General features: G+C 42.5%; 1 protein-coding gene across 1 annotated transcript in view; it reads left to right on the top strand.

Annotated features, from left to right (window-relative positions):
- The first annotated feature begins 1,671 nt into the window (after positions 1–1,671).
- LOC115378417 (melanopsin-like) overlaps positions 1,672–16,540 on the top strand; it is a 31,457-nt gene continuing 16,588 nt past the window's right edge. Inside the window, exons 1-3 of the mRNA XM_030078676.1 lie at positions 1,672–1,983; positions 12,563–12,699; positions 13,106–13,239. Of these exons, the coding sequence (XP_029934536.1) occupies positions 1,684–1,983; positions 12,563–12,699; positions 13,106–13,239 (571 nt within the window). The 5' untranslated portion in view covers positions 1,672–1,683. The remainder of the gene's footprint in view (positions 1,984–12,562; positions 12,700–13,105; positions 13,240–16,540) is intronic.

Genomic DNA, 16,540 nt, shown 5'->3' with positions numbered 1-16,540 from the left:
AAATAAACACTGGCATGAAGCTGAGTATACACAGATACACACACACACACACACACACACACAAATCTGTACTCATACACACATAAACACACGTGTTACTGACATGTTTTTCAGAAAAGCTCAAGGGGACAGAGGGAAATTCAAAAAAAAAAAAAACAGAAATAGAGAAATCCCTTTAGCATCTGGCGACACATCATTTTACTTTTCAGAGTCTGAATTCATGTTTTCCTTTGCATCCTCCCTCCATTGTCTCTGTGGGTTCTTCTTCCTTCCTTCCTTCCTTTATCTGTCTATCCTTGCTCCATCCTTACATTTTTCCTGCTGTCTTTCTCTCTATCCTTTCTTCTTTGTAAGTTCCTTTCTAGCCTCCCTTTCCCTTCCCTTCATGTGTATCCTTATCTTTCCTTTTTGTTGTTTTACCATCTACCTTCCAGCCAACCTTCATCTCTTAATGGCCATTGTAGCTTGTGCTTTCACTGTGTTTGAATGGGAAGCGGGATGCTGGTGAGAAAAAACGAAAAAAAAAAAAAAAAAAAAACCAACAAACAAACAAACAAACCAAAAATAAATAAATAAATAAAAAATAAGAAAATACAAGTGCGAGTTCCATGCTCAGCAAACCCTTCCTGGGTAAGTAAAGGTTAAAAAATCTTTCTTTCCATTCCCTCTACAGCTGCAGAAAAATGTTGCACTGTGACCTACAACCCTCTTCACAAGCACACACACACACACACACACACACACACACACACACACACACACACACACACACACACACACACACACACATACACAGTACATATACACACGTCAATACCTAAAGCTTCTCCCTGACAACATCAAACACACCGCAGTTGGCTGAGAGTTCAGCGTCTTGTCTCTAAACTACATTAAATACAGATCACTGCTGTATTAAATGCATAAGATGTGAGAGAGACTTGTGCACACTGCAAACTCCAGCAGACAACAAAGACAGTGTAATGGATAAACACAAGCCATCTGGGCACTCGCTGGATACAGATAATTGAGAGAATTCTCTCTGTCTTTATGCCTTTTCGCATTACAAACGTATTAATTCTCACCATTTAACTGTCTGCTGACAGAAGAGAAAGACAAATAAGCCCATGGGCAGACAAATAGATTGAATATCTAATTAAGTGTATAGTGGATTTATCTGTGTGTATCTCAGAAATTGTCATCAAACATGCTCAAGACCCCAGCACCACCACCACCACCACCATCTTCATCATCATCATCATCATCATCATCATCATCATCATCATCATCATCATCATCATCATCATACACACACAATCACAGGATTTGAAAGATTTGGTCAATAGGAGCCTGATGGTGTGTTTGTTTTGGCAGGAATCTTGCAGGAGCTGTAAAAGAAGAATAAATGGAAATTGCAGGTTGAAAGGGTTGAAAGGGTAAGAGAAGAGGAGAGGGAATAGAAAGAAAGAGAGGGGGGGAGGGGGCACCATCTATTTCATGAAGTCGTGTAAACAAACAGAACAATGGCCATTTGCGCACACACGCACACACAAACCTACTGACATGCACTCAGAGGTAACCCCGTGAGGAAACTGGAGTGAGTGAGAGAGAGAGAGAGAGAGAGAGCAGCAGCAGCACTTCCCCATCCCTCCACTGCTGTAGTAACAGTGGTCCTGTTAGAGTGGGATGGGAGAGCAGGGTGGTGATGATGATTGGCCTCTTGGACGCGGCTCCTCTCTAGACTACCTGACCAACACCCTGCCCACTTCTCCTCCACTTCTCACATTTCCCAACCCATTTTCTCGCCTGAATCTACTTCCACTGATGGACTCTCGGCTGCTGATCGGCCCGGGTCTCTCTACACCGGACCCGACCACCACCACCGCCGCCGCCGCCGCTGCCGGGACCGTGGAGAGCCGTGCCACCTGGAACATCAGCTCCGTCAGCGCTCACCGGCTGATGGAGCTGCCTCCCGTCGCCACTTCTGTAAGTATCCCGTTCTCACCTTTAATTTTTTTATTTTTGCTGTTGTAACGGCATCCTCTAACTGGTGCGGACAGGCTGCTTTTGTGCACAAGAGTGGTGCGTAAAAGCGCCGTCATGCAACAAGGACATCTCCCGGGCAAACCGTGCGTCCAGTCATCCCCACAGCCGGCAAAAATGGCTTGTTGGACATTTTTTCAGCGCCAAATTCAATGTTTGGTGTGAAATGTATGGACAACGCTGTGAAGGATGTGGGTTTTCTGCCCCTGAATGAATCTGCACAGAGCGCCGACTGCTCTCCTGCAGCGCATCTGCCCTCCGCTAATTCAACACAGTACTTGAATGAAGATCAGAGACGCGAAGGAGATCCCGTGTCTCTAGTATCACCCCCCCCCCCCCTCCCCACACACACACACCCTGTAGAGCTCGCTGTGTATCTTCTTTGATACAAGTGAGCATCAATTCATTTCTTACACAACTTTCTCCGCGTGCCCGCGCCTCTGCTCGCGTTTGCTCCCTGAGTGATTTACAGCGTCAGTTGTATTCAATTGTGAGTTAATGGGACCTCATCTCTTATTATCTCCCCAATATTCGTTTAATAGCGTGTTTATGGTAGGCTACAAAAAAGATGTATAGGGACCTGACTGGCTGTGGCACTCACTGAGTTTATAGTCATTTTACACCGTGAATAAAATGGCATAAATTAATGATTTTTTTTTTTTTTTTTTTGTAAGGGCGTGTTGCCTAATCACACAGTCATCATTCGTAGAACATCAACATTGCCTTCTCGTTTCCAAGGATGTTACCCCTGTAAGATCAAAAACTTCTCTTATCGGTGGGGAGAATCCTCATTACCCAAGCTCATGCATCAATGACCTCGTTAGACTTTCTCTCTCTCTCTCCCTCTCTGTCTCTCTCTGTCTCTCTCTCTCTGACTGTCTGTGTGTGTGTGTGTGAGAGAGTGGTGAGTTTACACAGAGCCTGCAGCCAAATCCTTTTTAATAGATGTGTAATAATGCAAAGTACCCACTTCTGTTGCCTGCTGTACATTGGTTAAAAACACCAAATGAAGCACAGTACACAAAGTTCTCAGACTCTGGCCTGGTAGCATGCAGTCAGTGCCACATATAGGAGGATTACAGAGGGAACAGCTGTTGCAAAGAGCACATTTAACAAACTTATGGGGGCCTTGCTTTGGTCAATATCGGTCAACAAGTGTGAATGAGGGGCTTTCTGTGAATCTCAGACCTGCATGCTGGTGATCATGGTGGGATATGAGGTGGGAAAGATGATACTGAGGCAGTGCCTGAAGGCAACCTCCAAGAAGTGTGATTTTCATTTAAAGGCTCTTCTCTCCATGTTTTTCTCAGTTTCTTTTTTGCCTTTCCTAAATATCCCCCTCTTCACGTTCTGCTGCTGAGAAGCTCACACATCAGATTGCAGCAGACTGAGGGAGAGTGAGAGAGAGAGGGATCGCAGTGAAAGAGTGAATGTACAAATGGGAGAATAAATATGGAACGACTTTAGTGAAACTTTAGCAAAGTTTTAAGGAAAGCTGCTTTAGGGGGTTTTAATTTAAATCCGGCATCAGCCAGCAGTGGTCAGCAGAGGAGTCTGCAGTTAGTTCTCTCTTTCCAGTTATGTATGCACACATGTGCACATGCATGTGTTCTGTTTGTGTGTGAATGCATTTGCTGTAGAATAATATGCATGTTTGTGTTTGCGCAATCATGAAAATATGTGTCCAGTAAATGCTTAAGTGTGCATAAGCATTCATGCCGGCACAATGCATGCACGTCTGTGTGGGCGTGTATGGAGAGACAGTGTGTTTGTTTGTGTGCATGTGCATTTGTGTGTGTGTGTGTGTGTGTGTGTGTGTTTGTGTGTGTGTGGCAGTAGGAGAGATTTTTTGAATTTGAATATTAGATGCGTCTGTACATAGCTCACTCTGACCACAAGGGTGTAGTATAGGTTCTGTTCACCTGGTGACAGGCAGCCCAGCAACAGGTGTTTTAAATGAACAAGACCTATGAGCCTGATCTGGTTTGGATCACACAGTTCATACCCTAATCCATCTTTGTCTTAAACCCAGCATCAAACAAGACTTCATAAGCAGAAAATACTGTTTTTGTAAATATATATGCAAAAAGAACATTCTTCAAGCCACCTACATTAAGTGACTAATTGATTTTGTTTTTTGGATAGTCACAACAATGACAATTTTTCAATACGTATGCAGGGCCGTTGCTGAATGTTTTGGGGCCCTGGGCAACATCTTACAGTGTGGCCCCCAGCCCCACCCCAAACATAAACCACAGTCATTTTAATATCCTGAATGAAATTGAATGACAAAGCACGTGTCATTATTCATGCTTATCAGTATTCCTTCATAGTCTCTGTCGTGTCGCTGTTGAATCTCTCCTAAGAAAACGTGGCCCCACTGTGTATCACTGTTGAGCCATGCTAAATTTATTTTATTGCTCAAAGTGCTCAAAAGTGTGTTAGATGTGTCTCCTCTCCTCTCTTTCTCCCCCATGTAAACACAGCCTACTTCACTCGCAGTCAGAGAATTTTTGTAATGCGACTGTTGGTACCAGCCGAGACATGCGCAGAAGAGTGCAGAGTTTTATGTTCGTTTGTTTGTTTTTCATACAGGATCTGGTTTATTTTTAGCAAAATTTCAAATGAGACATTTAGTATCAAGCGTTTTTTTATGAAATATCACAATTTTACACTTAGATGCTGTTGTTCACTGAACATGAGGGATTCAAGGAGTGAAAATCTGAAGATAGTTTTTTTTTTTTTTTTATACAGTTTCTGGCTATAATAAATGGTGTCATTTTGGTTATTTTTTGGAGAGGAAACATGCCTGTCAATTTTGCTGGCAGTATGTGGGTTTTTAGGGGTTAAGTGGCCCCACTGATTGTGAAAAAAACTGAAAAAAAAAGTCCCCACTGGTGGTTAGGTGGCCCATTACAGTCGCTTATAATGTAAACAGACAAAAACATCCTTGATACCAACCTTGGTGATTCTCATTAAACATCAACTGAACGCTTCCTCTTTGGCATGAGAAACATCTGCCACCCTTGTGTTATGAAATCTTTTCCCAGCACTCAAAAACTGCATTGTGTTCAAGCTAAAAACAAGGCAGTCTGTTAGTCTGTTGACTTCCTGAAAAGCTAACTTTGTGGAGATGCAAACTTTCCTCTGAAGTGCTGCGGCACCTCTTCATCCTGGAGAGGAAAGCTCCACCTTAGTGCTCACTTCACAAGTCGTGCCGCATACTCATAACTGAACACTTTTTTTCTGCATCCATTTTTCTCTCAAACACACCCACCCACACACACACACACACACACACACACACACACACACACATACCTGAAAGATCCCCTAAACCACCAGCCTGCTTCCACTAAGCCACATGTTCCTTAGCTATCTCAGTGTTCAGGCAGAGCATACCCATTTCCTTTGATTAATCTTGGCTACAGCGTATTAGCAAGTGTGTGAGTGTGTTTGAGTGTCTATATGTTTGTGTGTGTGTGTGTGTGTGTGTGTGTGTGTGAGCGTACATATGTCTGAGCGTCCAACATCTGTTTCTCCTGCAGATGGCCTACTTTTCTGCAGTCACAAGTTCCCCCCGCTGAAAGAAGGACAGTTGAATAGAGGAATGAGGAGTGATGGAGTGGATTATTTCAGCCAATGAGTGAAAAGATCATAAGCAGGTCTTCTTGATACAGTGATAAGAGACATGGGGATGTGTCACTGAAGGACAGGACAAATCCATCGGTCTTATTTGTATTCGAACTTTGAGTGAGGGCGAGAATGTGGAATGCCAAGATGTGTGGTGTGTGTGTGTGTGTGCTATGTGTGCATAGATATATGTGTGCACATGCAGTGGGGCTGGAAAAGTTGGGGTGGGGGGGGAATCCAAGGGCGGTCAGACATCAGTGGAATGTAAACACACTTAAGTCCCCTTTGACTACGTCACCATTGATATGGTAGATCACTCATGGTCTTCTTGCTGCCCATCCTCCTCCCTCGCTTTGTTTCTTCCTCCATCCCTCAAAGCTGTTCCCCCATTTCACATGCCTGCTACGACACTGCCATCTCTCTCTCTCTCTCTCTCTCTCTCTCTCTCTCTCCTCATCTCCATTTGCTCCTTTTTTTTTTTAATCACGGCTGCTTCCCAATTAATTCTCTCGCTCACTCTAGCTCGCGCTTCCCTAAATCTCCTGCTTCCTCCTTCCCTGCCTCTCGCTCTCTTTCATGTTGTCTATTTCCCAGCTAGAGCAGCGACGCGCCAAATTAATGCAAGTCACACTGTGAGCAGGGAGGAGAGGCGCAGTGTATGCAAGCAAGCAGAGTGGCATGGAAGTCTGGTGTAATTGTGTGGATTTTAACGATGGAAATGCTGGGTGCTGGTGTCTCTTTGGGAGGGGATCACCTCTCTGAAGTCAGTTTCTTTGTATGTGTGTGTGCGTGCGTGCGTGCGTGCATGTGTGGTCTGTTTTTGACTACTTTCAGGGACACACACCAGATTGAAGACCAGTTAATTGGGGTTGGCTTCTCCACTTGGGGACAAAACCTATGTCGCCATTTGGAAAAACAAACTGTTTGGGTCAGTGGTTAAGGTTAGGTTAACGTTGGGGTTGTGGTTAGGGTAAGTCTCCAGGAAATTAATTGACCAAAGTAAACATTGGAGGCAGAGTTGGGACATTTTTCGGAAGTGAGAACATTACAAAGGCAAATTCTGGGTTATTGGTTAAGGTTTAGGTTAATGTAAGGGTAAGGGTTTGGGCTAAGTGTTGATATGGTTAGGATTAAAGAAATGCTGTAGAAGGCAGTAAAAAATAATGGAAGTCAATATAATGACCTCATAAAGACAGAAGAAGTGTGTGTGTGTGTATATGTGTGTGTGTGTGTGTGTGACTGCATGTGTGTGAGTAATAGCGCATGCATACTTGCATAAGTGCAAACATATGTGTGCTTCTGTGTGCATGTGTCTGTGTTTCTGTGTTTGCCTGTGTCAAGGGATGGCAAGTAATATAAATGTAAATGGTCTCAAGACTCCACAACACAGCTGCACTGTTCAAGCCAGCTGAAATAGAGACTGTAATAGAAAGAGAAAGGAGGATTGAAAAGTGGGGATAGGAAGAAGGGTAGGGGTTTGAGAGAGAGAGAGAGAGAGAGAGAGAGAGAGAGAGAGAGAGAGAGAGAGAGAGAGAGAGAGAGAGAGAGAGATCAAGAGTGAAGGAGAGAGGGAGAATTTGAAGTTTAGTGCAATCTTGCATTCATGCACCTACACACAAATGCCCCACACACATGCACAATTGCAGAAACGCACACTTTTATATGTATTTTTGAACACTTGGAGGTGGAGTCAGTGATTAGAGAGAAATATTCTTGATATTTGAAATTAATCAAATCAAGCAAATATCTCCTCAAAGTCCGCTGGCTGTCTGTTCAGTGTGTGTGCTGAAAAAAAAAAAAAAATCCGGTGTTCACACAAAACCCTGGCTCCGTAAATGGGAAACAAACACTGATTTCAGATATCACCAATCTTTCTCCAGCATCACACTTTCTGTCTTTAAAGGATAGGTTTGATATTTTTTAGCCGAAGACATAAACTGTTGATGCCTGTCATTTAAAACCACACAAACTCAGCCGTAGCTAGAGGGGATGGTTGCTCAAAAAAAATCTTATCTTAGTCTTATCTTTGATATTCCGCATGGAGGAAAATTCAGAGTTTCTTCTTCTTGAGCACTATCTTGACACTGTAAACATCATATTGTCACGGGTCAAAAATTTACAAGACAGATATTCTTAGGTCTAGGTTCAAATGAATGCAGCACTAACTGACCTAGTAGCAGAAAAAAGAAAGAAAAGAAGTTAAAAATATATTTGCACACCCAGCTGCCTGGGTTTGGGAACTTTTTATCCTGAAAAGCCATTTTTTTTCCTAATATTTTTTTTTTCCCTTAAGAGCAACCCACCCTTAACCACGCACTTGAATTTACTTACACACACAAGCACAAAATGGTCTTCAACATGTTATTAGTAAGGCTGAGCACCAAAATTTGTCCAACTGCAAAGACTGGCCACTAGAGTTAGGGTTACCAGTTTGATTCATTTTGTTCAAGTTTAGATACACCTCGCTGACATACACGGCTCACCTGACCACAACAGTGCTGTAGGCTTTGTGGTTTCACAGCACATTGGTGTGAAATTATTGTGAAAACTCCAGAAATTGTGTTGCATTTTTTGGGCAAGTTAATAAGACACACTGCTGATGATGACAGTCAGCAGAGCAGACACACACACGGAGCAAGAGAGAGAGGCTGGACCAAGAGGGAGGTGTGTGTGCTGGTGGCCATTTTATATAAGTAGACATCTCATAGGAAGAGATGCCAATTTTGTGAGGATGCTCCTTGACTATGAGCACAGTGATGTCCTTGTAAGTCGAGCAGTGTAGAAATGCTTATCAGGATGCAACTAACCTCCTTTTGATTTTTCTCCATATGTCCTCAGAGCCATTGTACCAGTTTTTCAGTGTGTGTGTGTGTGTGAGACCCTATAGAGAGAGAGAGAGAGAGAGAGAGAGAGAGAGAGAGAGAGAGACCTAAAGAGAGACCTAGAGAGAGAGAGAGAGAGAGAGACAGACAGACAGACAGACAGACAGAGACAGAGACCTTAGTTGTCATTTTGAATTTTGTTCTTTTAATTCATGCAATTTATGAAACAATGTCTTTCGAGAGCCATATGACTTGGGCAAAGAGCTAGAAATGGCTCACAAGTGATAGGTTCCCAACCACTGGCCAAGACTAACACAGTCTACACGGCTAAGGGATTTTTTTCTAATGAAAATGCTCATTGCCACAAGTCATTCCCCTAATGTCAGCTCTAACGTCACACTCATTATATGTATAATGGTTGGGGAAATAAAGAGTTTACTTTCAACCAAGAGGAGTCCTGATAATCTGTATCTATTACCACTCAGATTAATTATTACAGTATAAGCCTTGGGAATACTGTCACTAAAGCTTCATTATTACACATTAATAAGAATAATGATGGGGCATTAACTTCATGCTCAAGTGAAATGCATGCACACCATTTGGAAAAAAGCAATGCCTGCATTTGCATAATGATTTATGGCGCGAAGTCAAGGTAAGGTGCCTAGGATACTGTACCTTAGGATAGCAGGCATATATCCCATTGCATGTTGCAGGTCAATAAAACTTTTATAAGTTACAGATATTGAACAAAGAACCTCAAGTAATGCTTTTTATCTATAAAACGGAGTGCTTTGGAATGAAACTTTAGAATATTTATATATTTATACTGACTGACTTTATAACTTTTATCATGTTCTGTTACTGATTTTTTTTATGGTTTTCAGTAAAGAGCTGCATATGACCAACCAAAAAGACAGTAATTTCGGATTCAGAATGATAAAGGCCCACTTTCTTCAGTCTCCCTCAGGCTTAGTAGTATTGATTGTAAATAATGAACGCTGCAGTTACTACATAACTGATTATCTGCCCACATACCAAACAAATCACTAATCAGCCTATCAATGAGATGGCAGATAAATTGCCTTCTGCAGCTCCAGAGGCCAACCTGTCTTTTTAGCAGTGGTCTCACTCTAATCCTCTGTGGAGCAATCAAAGGACATGCATAACAAATGACTACAGGACAGCACCCATGCATACACACAGGGTCATTTTTGGCTTTTTTATAAGCATCTGGAGTGGGCCCCATAGGAGGATATTTTTGTTGTTATTGTTTGTTTGTTTAACAGACAGTAGCGCCCTTAACCCCCTGAGACCCACATATTGCCAGTGGGACTGAAAGGCATGCTTTCAACAAAATTGCCAAAATTACTTGTATAAATTTATCGTGCACAGAAACTGTGAAAATAAAAACTATCTTCATATTCTCAACTTTGCAGTGGTCCTTGATCACATTATGTACGACGAGCAGTTAAATAACAACATCTAAGCTTAAAGTAGTGATATTTCAATTCCACTTGGGGCCTGAAAATGTTAAGAAATGGCCCAGGTTAGCGTATAAGACTCTCATAATCACAGCAAAGTGGTTCTTCGTTCAAAAGTGGCATTCCCCAGGGGTCAGTCCTGGGCCCCTTGTTGTTCTCCATTTATATTTTCCCTCTTGGTTATGTTTGAGCTTCATTTTGACTGGCATGTAAAGAAAGTTTTTCAATCATATTTTATTTAAAAAAAAAAAAAAACGGACTTGTCCTCTCCTCAGCTGCTGTGTAAAAAGTAATCCAAAGGTAAGCCACACATCTTTATGTAACTCCTCTCTTTATGTAAACTTTATCTAAATGAAATTGCAGCTAGTAAATAGCTAGTTTAGCTATTTTAAGATCTTGTCATTGTCCTGTTCAATTTTGGACCCTCAGACACATTTTGAAACTGAGTGTATCCTGAGATCCTGTGGCAGTGCGTTTGTGGCTGTCTCCACATCCAGGCTAAAAATGAAAGATGACTGGGCTTTTGCGTCAGAGCTAGATTGTGGAGCCTGTGTCACCTTTTAAATCCCTTTCTTTTATTGAAAAGCCTTTTGAGAATTGTTTTATTTCACCCTCTTGTGGTTTCTATCGATCTTTTCTTTTTCACTCAGCAATCATCAGCAGATTCTTTGGTCATTTCGCCACAATGAAATGACCTACACACCTGACTTGTTAGAAAATTATAATATAAAACCAACTTAGGGTTCAACTGTTACTGTACCTTGAGCTGACATTTTTGGCTTTATACAGAACCATTTGCTCAAATCTGATGAATATTAAGCCCTTTGGAGGTTCTTTACAGGGTTAATAGGTTCTACACTGAATCAGCAACATGAAAGATTAACCTTTTGGTTCATATTTTTCATAATACAGGAGATCCACTTGATTCTTCAGCCGCTCAAGAAGAGCAAAATCACCAAAAAATGTGTCTAGATGAGTCCACAGTTGGGGGTTTTAGTTGTTTCCGAATACTGCTGGCTCTTAAGACACCATTGTTCCCCACAAAGAGCTTCTGGCGAACAGGGAGATTAAATCCATTGACTCGTCTCTCTCCTACTGACCTCTGCTACTGTACTAAGAGTCAGCGCCTGCACGTTATCGCTTGAGTGGAGATATATTGAAAAAAATCCGGTAACCTCTAACCGTAAACTCTGCAACATTAATGGCTTTTGTGTGTATGTGCATGTGTGTGTGTGTGTGTGTGTGTGTGTGTGTGTATGTCTATCAAGAGATAGTTATTTATCATAAACAGAGCCCACATGGCATCACTGGACTTGTGTGCTTGTTTGGAAATGTTTGCTGATTGTTATTATTATTAGTATTATTATTATTATTATTATTATCATTATTATTATTATTATTATTACACATAATTCCCAACGAATGATGCAGCAATAATAGAGGCGTGTTTTGTAGCACCGTTTATAATATGCTTCACTGAAGGGCATTAAAAGAAGAATAGTGAAAAGCATGATCACATAAACAAAAACAATTACATGAAAGCAAGTCCTTAAAATCCATTTCAAGGGGTGATTTAGGGTGCTTTCACACCTCATATATTGAGCTCGACTGAATCAAACCGGGGTTCATATTGGCATTTGTGAACACATTGTTTGCACTCAGGATGCAGACCAAATCGACCACAGTGAGGCCTCCGGTGGCTTCAGTTCGATACCAGTTTCGTTCCGGTCAGGTGGGAAAATCAATTTGACTCACACTAAGGAAGCTGATGCAATTTGGAATTTCATAACCAGATTCATGACATTGTTTTTAGAATTTCATGTGTGTCGTTAATTTTGCAGTACTAATAGACCTTTTTCACAGAAGCACCAGGGTAAGCACAGGTGTTGCTCCTGCCACTGTTCATGTCTGTTCACTGGAAAGGCTCTGTCACACTTAAAAGGAACAGAACATTAATTAATGTTATTAGACACAATTTTGTTCACCCTGATAGTCATGTCGAAATGACTGCTGTGAGAAAAGTCTACCACTCACCCATCCACTGAGTTATTGAAGTTATGAAAGAGTAGACAGATGCCCAAACTGAGCTCCTGTGAAGGTGCCAGAAGGCAGTGTGTCTTTTGATGATTTCAGTTTTAGAAATCACTAACCACAAGTCGGACAAGACGTTCATGATGAAAACTCTCTTCCAACGATGTTTGATGTAAACTCTAAAGGAGGATAATAAAAGGCACTTTTAAAAGATGTGCCACTTGATGTGGGAATCAATTTTCCAAGGGTCATTGCGACATTCAGTAAAACATTCTCGTACAGTACGATCCAAAGTTCTTCCTTTTGTGTTTTTAACATTCTCTCAAATTGGTTCTCTAAGGCTTATCATTTATTTACAAGTTTTCTGCAATGCCAAAACATTCACATTTTTTGACAGCAGTCAGATTGGTGACTGTGGGACCAAAACTGCTTTGGGATCAATTGCTGTTCTCATACAACCACATGCAATAACTGGTTTCTTGTCACTATTTAACACTGTAATACTGAACGTAATCCCTCCACCCATCTATCCCAATCCCCTCCCTCTGCTAGGTGTCCATTGTTCCCAGTCACCCTTTCCCAACGGTGGACGTACCGGACCACGCCCATTACGCCATCGGTGCTGTCATCATGGCCGTGGGCATCACAGGCATGCTGGGAAACTTCCTGGTCATGTATGCCTTCTGCAGGTGCTGGATACTGCTGTCATACTGAAAACATGCATTTCCACAAAATTCAAATTCCTGGTAATGGTAAAATAAAAATAAATAATTGATTTTTTTGCACGTTCTTTCCACTTTTTCTGGGGTACAAACACACAAGAACTTTCTCTTTTCTCCACTCTCCATCCATGGTCCTTATCTCATCGTCTGGTTTTATGTGATACATGATTTTTTTATGTGAAAACAATTTGTGTGATAATGGAATAGCTAATTTATTCATAGTCCTGTATCAGAATGCTTGACCACATCTCAATTTTTGTTTGCTCTTGGTATTTGCTTTCTAACCCCTGTTTGTGTGTGTGTGTGTGTGTGTGTGTGTGTGTGTGTGTGTGTGTGTGTGTGTGTGTGTGTGTGTGTGTGTGTGTGTGCGCAGGAGCCGGAGCTTGCGTACCCCAGCCAACATGTTCATCATTAACCTGGCCATTACGGACTTCCTCATGTGTGTCACACAGACACCCATCTTCTTCACTACCAGCATGCACAAGAGGTGGATCTTTGGAAAAAAAGGTAGCACACACACACACACACACACACACACACACACACACACACACACACACACACACACACACACACAAACACACACACAGTAATCTCATTCCTTGTTTACAGTGTTTATATTGCTCATTCCTTGTTTACAGTGTTTATATTGCTCATTCCTTGTTTACAGTGTTTATATTGCTCATTCCTTGTTTACAGTGTTTATATTGCTTTATTGTGTAAATTGTGCTTCGTATCTTGCTATCCACTTTGCTGCTGTGATGCGGGAAATTTCCCCACCGTGGGACTAATAAAGGAATATCTTATCTTATCTTATCTTAAGTTAAAGATGTTGCATGCACTTAGAATCTGAATGGTGCAGAGAATGGACTTTCCCATTCAAACCAGCGTAACAGGATGATTGGAGTGGCTGCTATTTTGCAAAGAGCCATGGCCGCTGTATTGAACTAACCTCCCTATCAATCGATAGTTGAGGCAAGTCATCGACTCACTGAGGTGAGAGGTTTGGCAGCGGCGACTAAACGAGCAGTGCAGGGAGGAGCATGGAGGCTTGTTGGACCAACTGGTGGTAACTATTATCTTTGATTACTGCTTTTAGTGAACAGCCACAGTACAACAGTGTCCTTTCAGTTCTCAAGCTAATGTGACTCCCTTTGTCACCCTGCTGACATGGGTTGTCACTGTAGCAACTCACCACAATCGCCATTTTACTCTGCACCAGCCAGATGATCATGCCACACAGTTCAATGACCACTCTACTCCATGTGCAATCATCAAAATCAAGTTGATGTTACAGTAAGACTTTTGCATAGTTGTCCTAAAACAGAGCATCACATTGTGTGTGGATTTTAAAGGAAATCTGCTTGATTGCTTTATGGCACAAAACGGGAGGAGGGTGCTGTTAGAGCTGCAGAGTTTCTCACAGTGGCAGATGGTGTAAGGATTGGAAAAAGATGGAAAAACCACTCGTAGCATTTTTATCCTCCTCAGCAAAGTGAACAAAATCAAAGCCAGGGAAGGCAAGCAGGGCAACATAACATATGGTAGGATAATAACATTCTGTCTGTAACTGGAAGCAGCAGCCTTTATGGGAGTGTGTGTGTAATTTTTGAGAAACTAGCTAACAATGCCACTGGCATGCCGTAGACGTTACCAAACATCTGGACCGTGGTCTCACAGTAATTATATCAAGGTATCACCATTAACGTGACGGTGATATATTTTTTAGATATGTTTAAAAAAACTGCAGTAAAATAAACCATAAATCATTAGACACACACACACACACACACACATTAGGTGCCCATATACAATAACTACAGGGGTATGAATGTACGACACATTCCTGTACACAAGCGAGTGTGCCTACGCATGAACAGCCACTCGCACAAACACACACGCTGAGCAATTACATAAGCACACCTTCCTTCTCCTTCTCAGTTGTGACCTACAATTCAATTAACATTCCGTACACACACACACACACACACACACACACACACACACACACACACAGATACATCAGAGATTCCATTATCAGATGCACGCACCATTAATGTGTGCAAGCGTGTGTGTGTGTGTTTGTGGGTTTGAGGCAGTAACCATGAGAGGCCTTGCTTTGCTCATGCTAATTATCACACACACACACACACACACACACACACAAGAGACATGCACCACCATCATCCTGCATGCAGCTGTGAAACCAAAGCCTCGCTCTGCAGTGTCTAAAGTCCATTGATCACAAAGTGTAAACCACTATGTAGAGTGTGTTTTACATGAGCGTGTCAGTGTATGTGTGTGTGTGTGTGTGTGTGAGTGCATGCATGCGTGCGTGCGTGTGTGTGCGCGTGTGAACTACATTACATGTCAGTGTGCAACCTGATGGGAGCCGACACAGAGACAGTAAAGTGGTTCCACACTTCACTGATCAAACATTGACAGCCGTACTTTCTGCAGGCCTGCAGGAGCTGTTCTCTTGACCTTGGCGAGGACAGCCAATCATGATCAGATCTGGAGCTCAACCCCCCTCGCCGACGACCCCCCCACCCCCTAACTCCTTAGAAAATTCCTTTTTCTGGAGTCCTTCCAAACCATTTTCATACACGGAGAAAGATGGAGAGTTGGAAGGAGAGGAAAACAGATGACAGTAACCATCTGTAAGCGAACGTGTGTCATGCAACCTCTTTTTTTTTTTTTTTTTACATCCCACTTTTGCAGAGTTGAAAATTCATAGAAGTTAAAGACTTTACACACTGCCACACACACACTTCCTAACTGTAGTGCTTATCAGTCTGCTGCCCTGCTGTCACTTGAGCCCGGGACACCCACTCAAATCTGATCTTTGATCAATGCTACCTGAGAGGACTTGCTCCACAAAGCTCATTGGAGTGCCTTATTAGACCACCTCTTCCACTTTTAACTAGCAGGTTGCTGAGTGTGTGTGCACAAACTGGATGAAAGCTCATGATTGAATTTTTGAAAGGGTGTGTGTGTTTATTGTCTTGAGCCAGTAACACTCTGGTGCCCTCCTCACCTGTTAAAGCAAATGACTTAGTATTTTGACAAACAATGCCCCCTTTCCGTGGGACATCCTGCACTTCGAGGCCAGCCTCAGGATTTTTGTTAACGTCAACTTAACAAAAAAAGCTGTTGGACTCCCAAACACTGGCAGGAAGGAAGACACGCACAGGCTTTTTTGTGATGCATGTTTCATTGTCTCCACGCACCGTTCAGATTTTAGCGCATGCTGGGATGTGAAGGCGTGGCTTTGTGATTATGCGGTGTGTGACAGGTTAATGGTAATCACATACTCGAGGCCTGAGGTGAGAAACAGAAGCCAAGAAAAAGTGCGTGATTGAGTGTTTGTGTGTGTTTTACGGTTGTGTGCGTGCCTGCATGTGTATCTGTGTGAGCGCATGCATGTCTGTTTATCAGACGTCCTCATACATTATGGATACGCCGAGGGTAATGATCTCTGTGGGGAGTCTCTGTGGGGAACAGCCGGCTACCAAAGAGAGGCATAAACCAGCAGTCAGCACTTGATGAAATGCTAACACATTGCTGCACCACTTCAGAGTCGATTATTCCCAGCGGCCCCACTTTCCCTGCCAGCATCGTGTTGGTCAATCTGTAGAGACGTCTTACTCGCCAGGAAAGTGTGGCGTCCGCAACCCCAGAAACTTGGGTCTCTGTCATGGTGTCAGTGCCACGTGATAGAAATTAAACACAGCTTTGGTTTCCTCCGCACCGTCCTGTGATAATCCCACAGCTGAGAGGAGCAGTCTGTCAGTATGTCGTAGGTGTA

This window comes from Myripristis murdjan, chromosome 19 (genome assembly GCF_902150065.1).
Source record: "Myripristis murdjan chromosome 19, fMyrMur1.1, whole genome shotgun sequence".
In the NCBI taxonomy this organism is placed as follows: Eukaryota; Metazoa; Chordata; class Actinopteri; order Holocentriformes; family Holocentridae; genus Myripristis; species Myripristis murdjan.
Note: the sequence above shows the minus strand (reverse complement) of the source record. Positions and strands in the feature narration are given on the sequence as shown.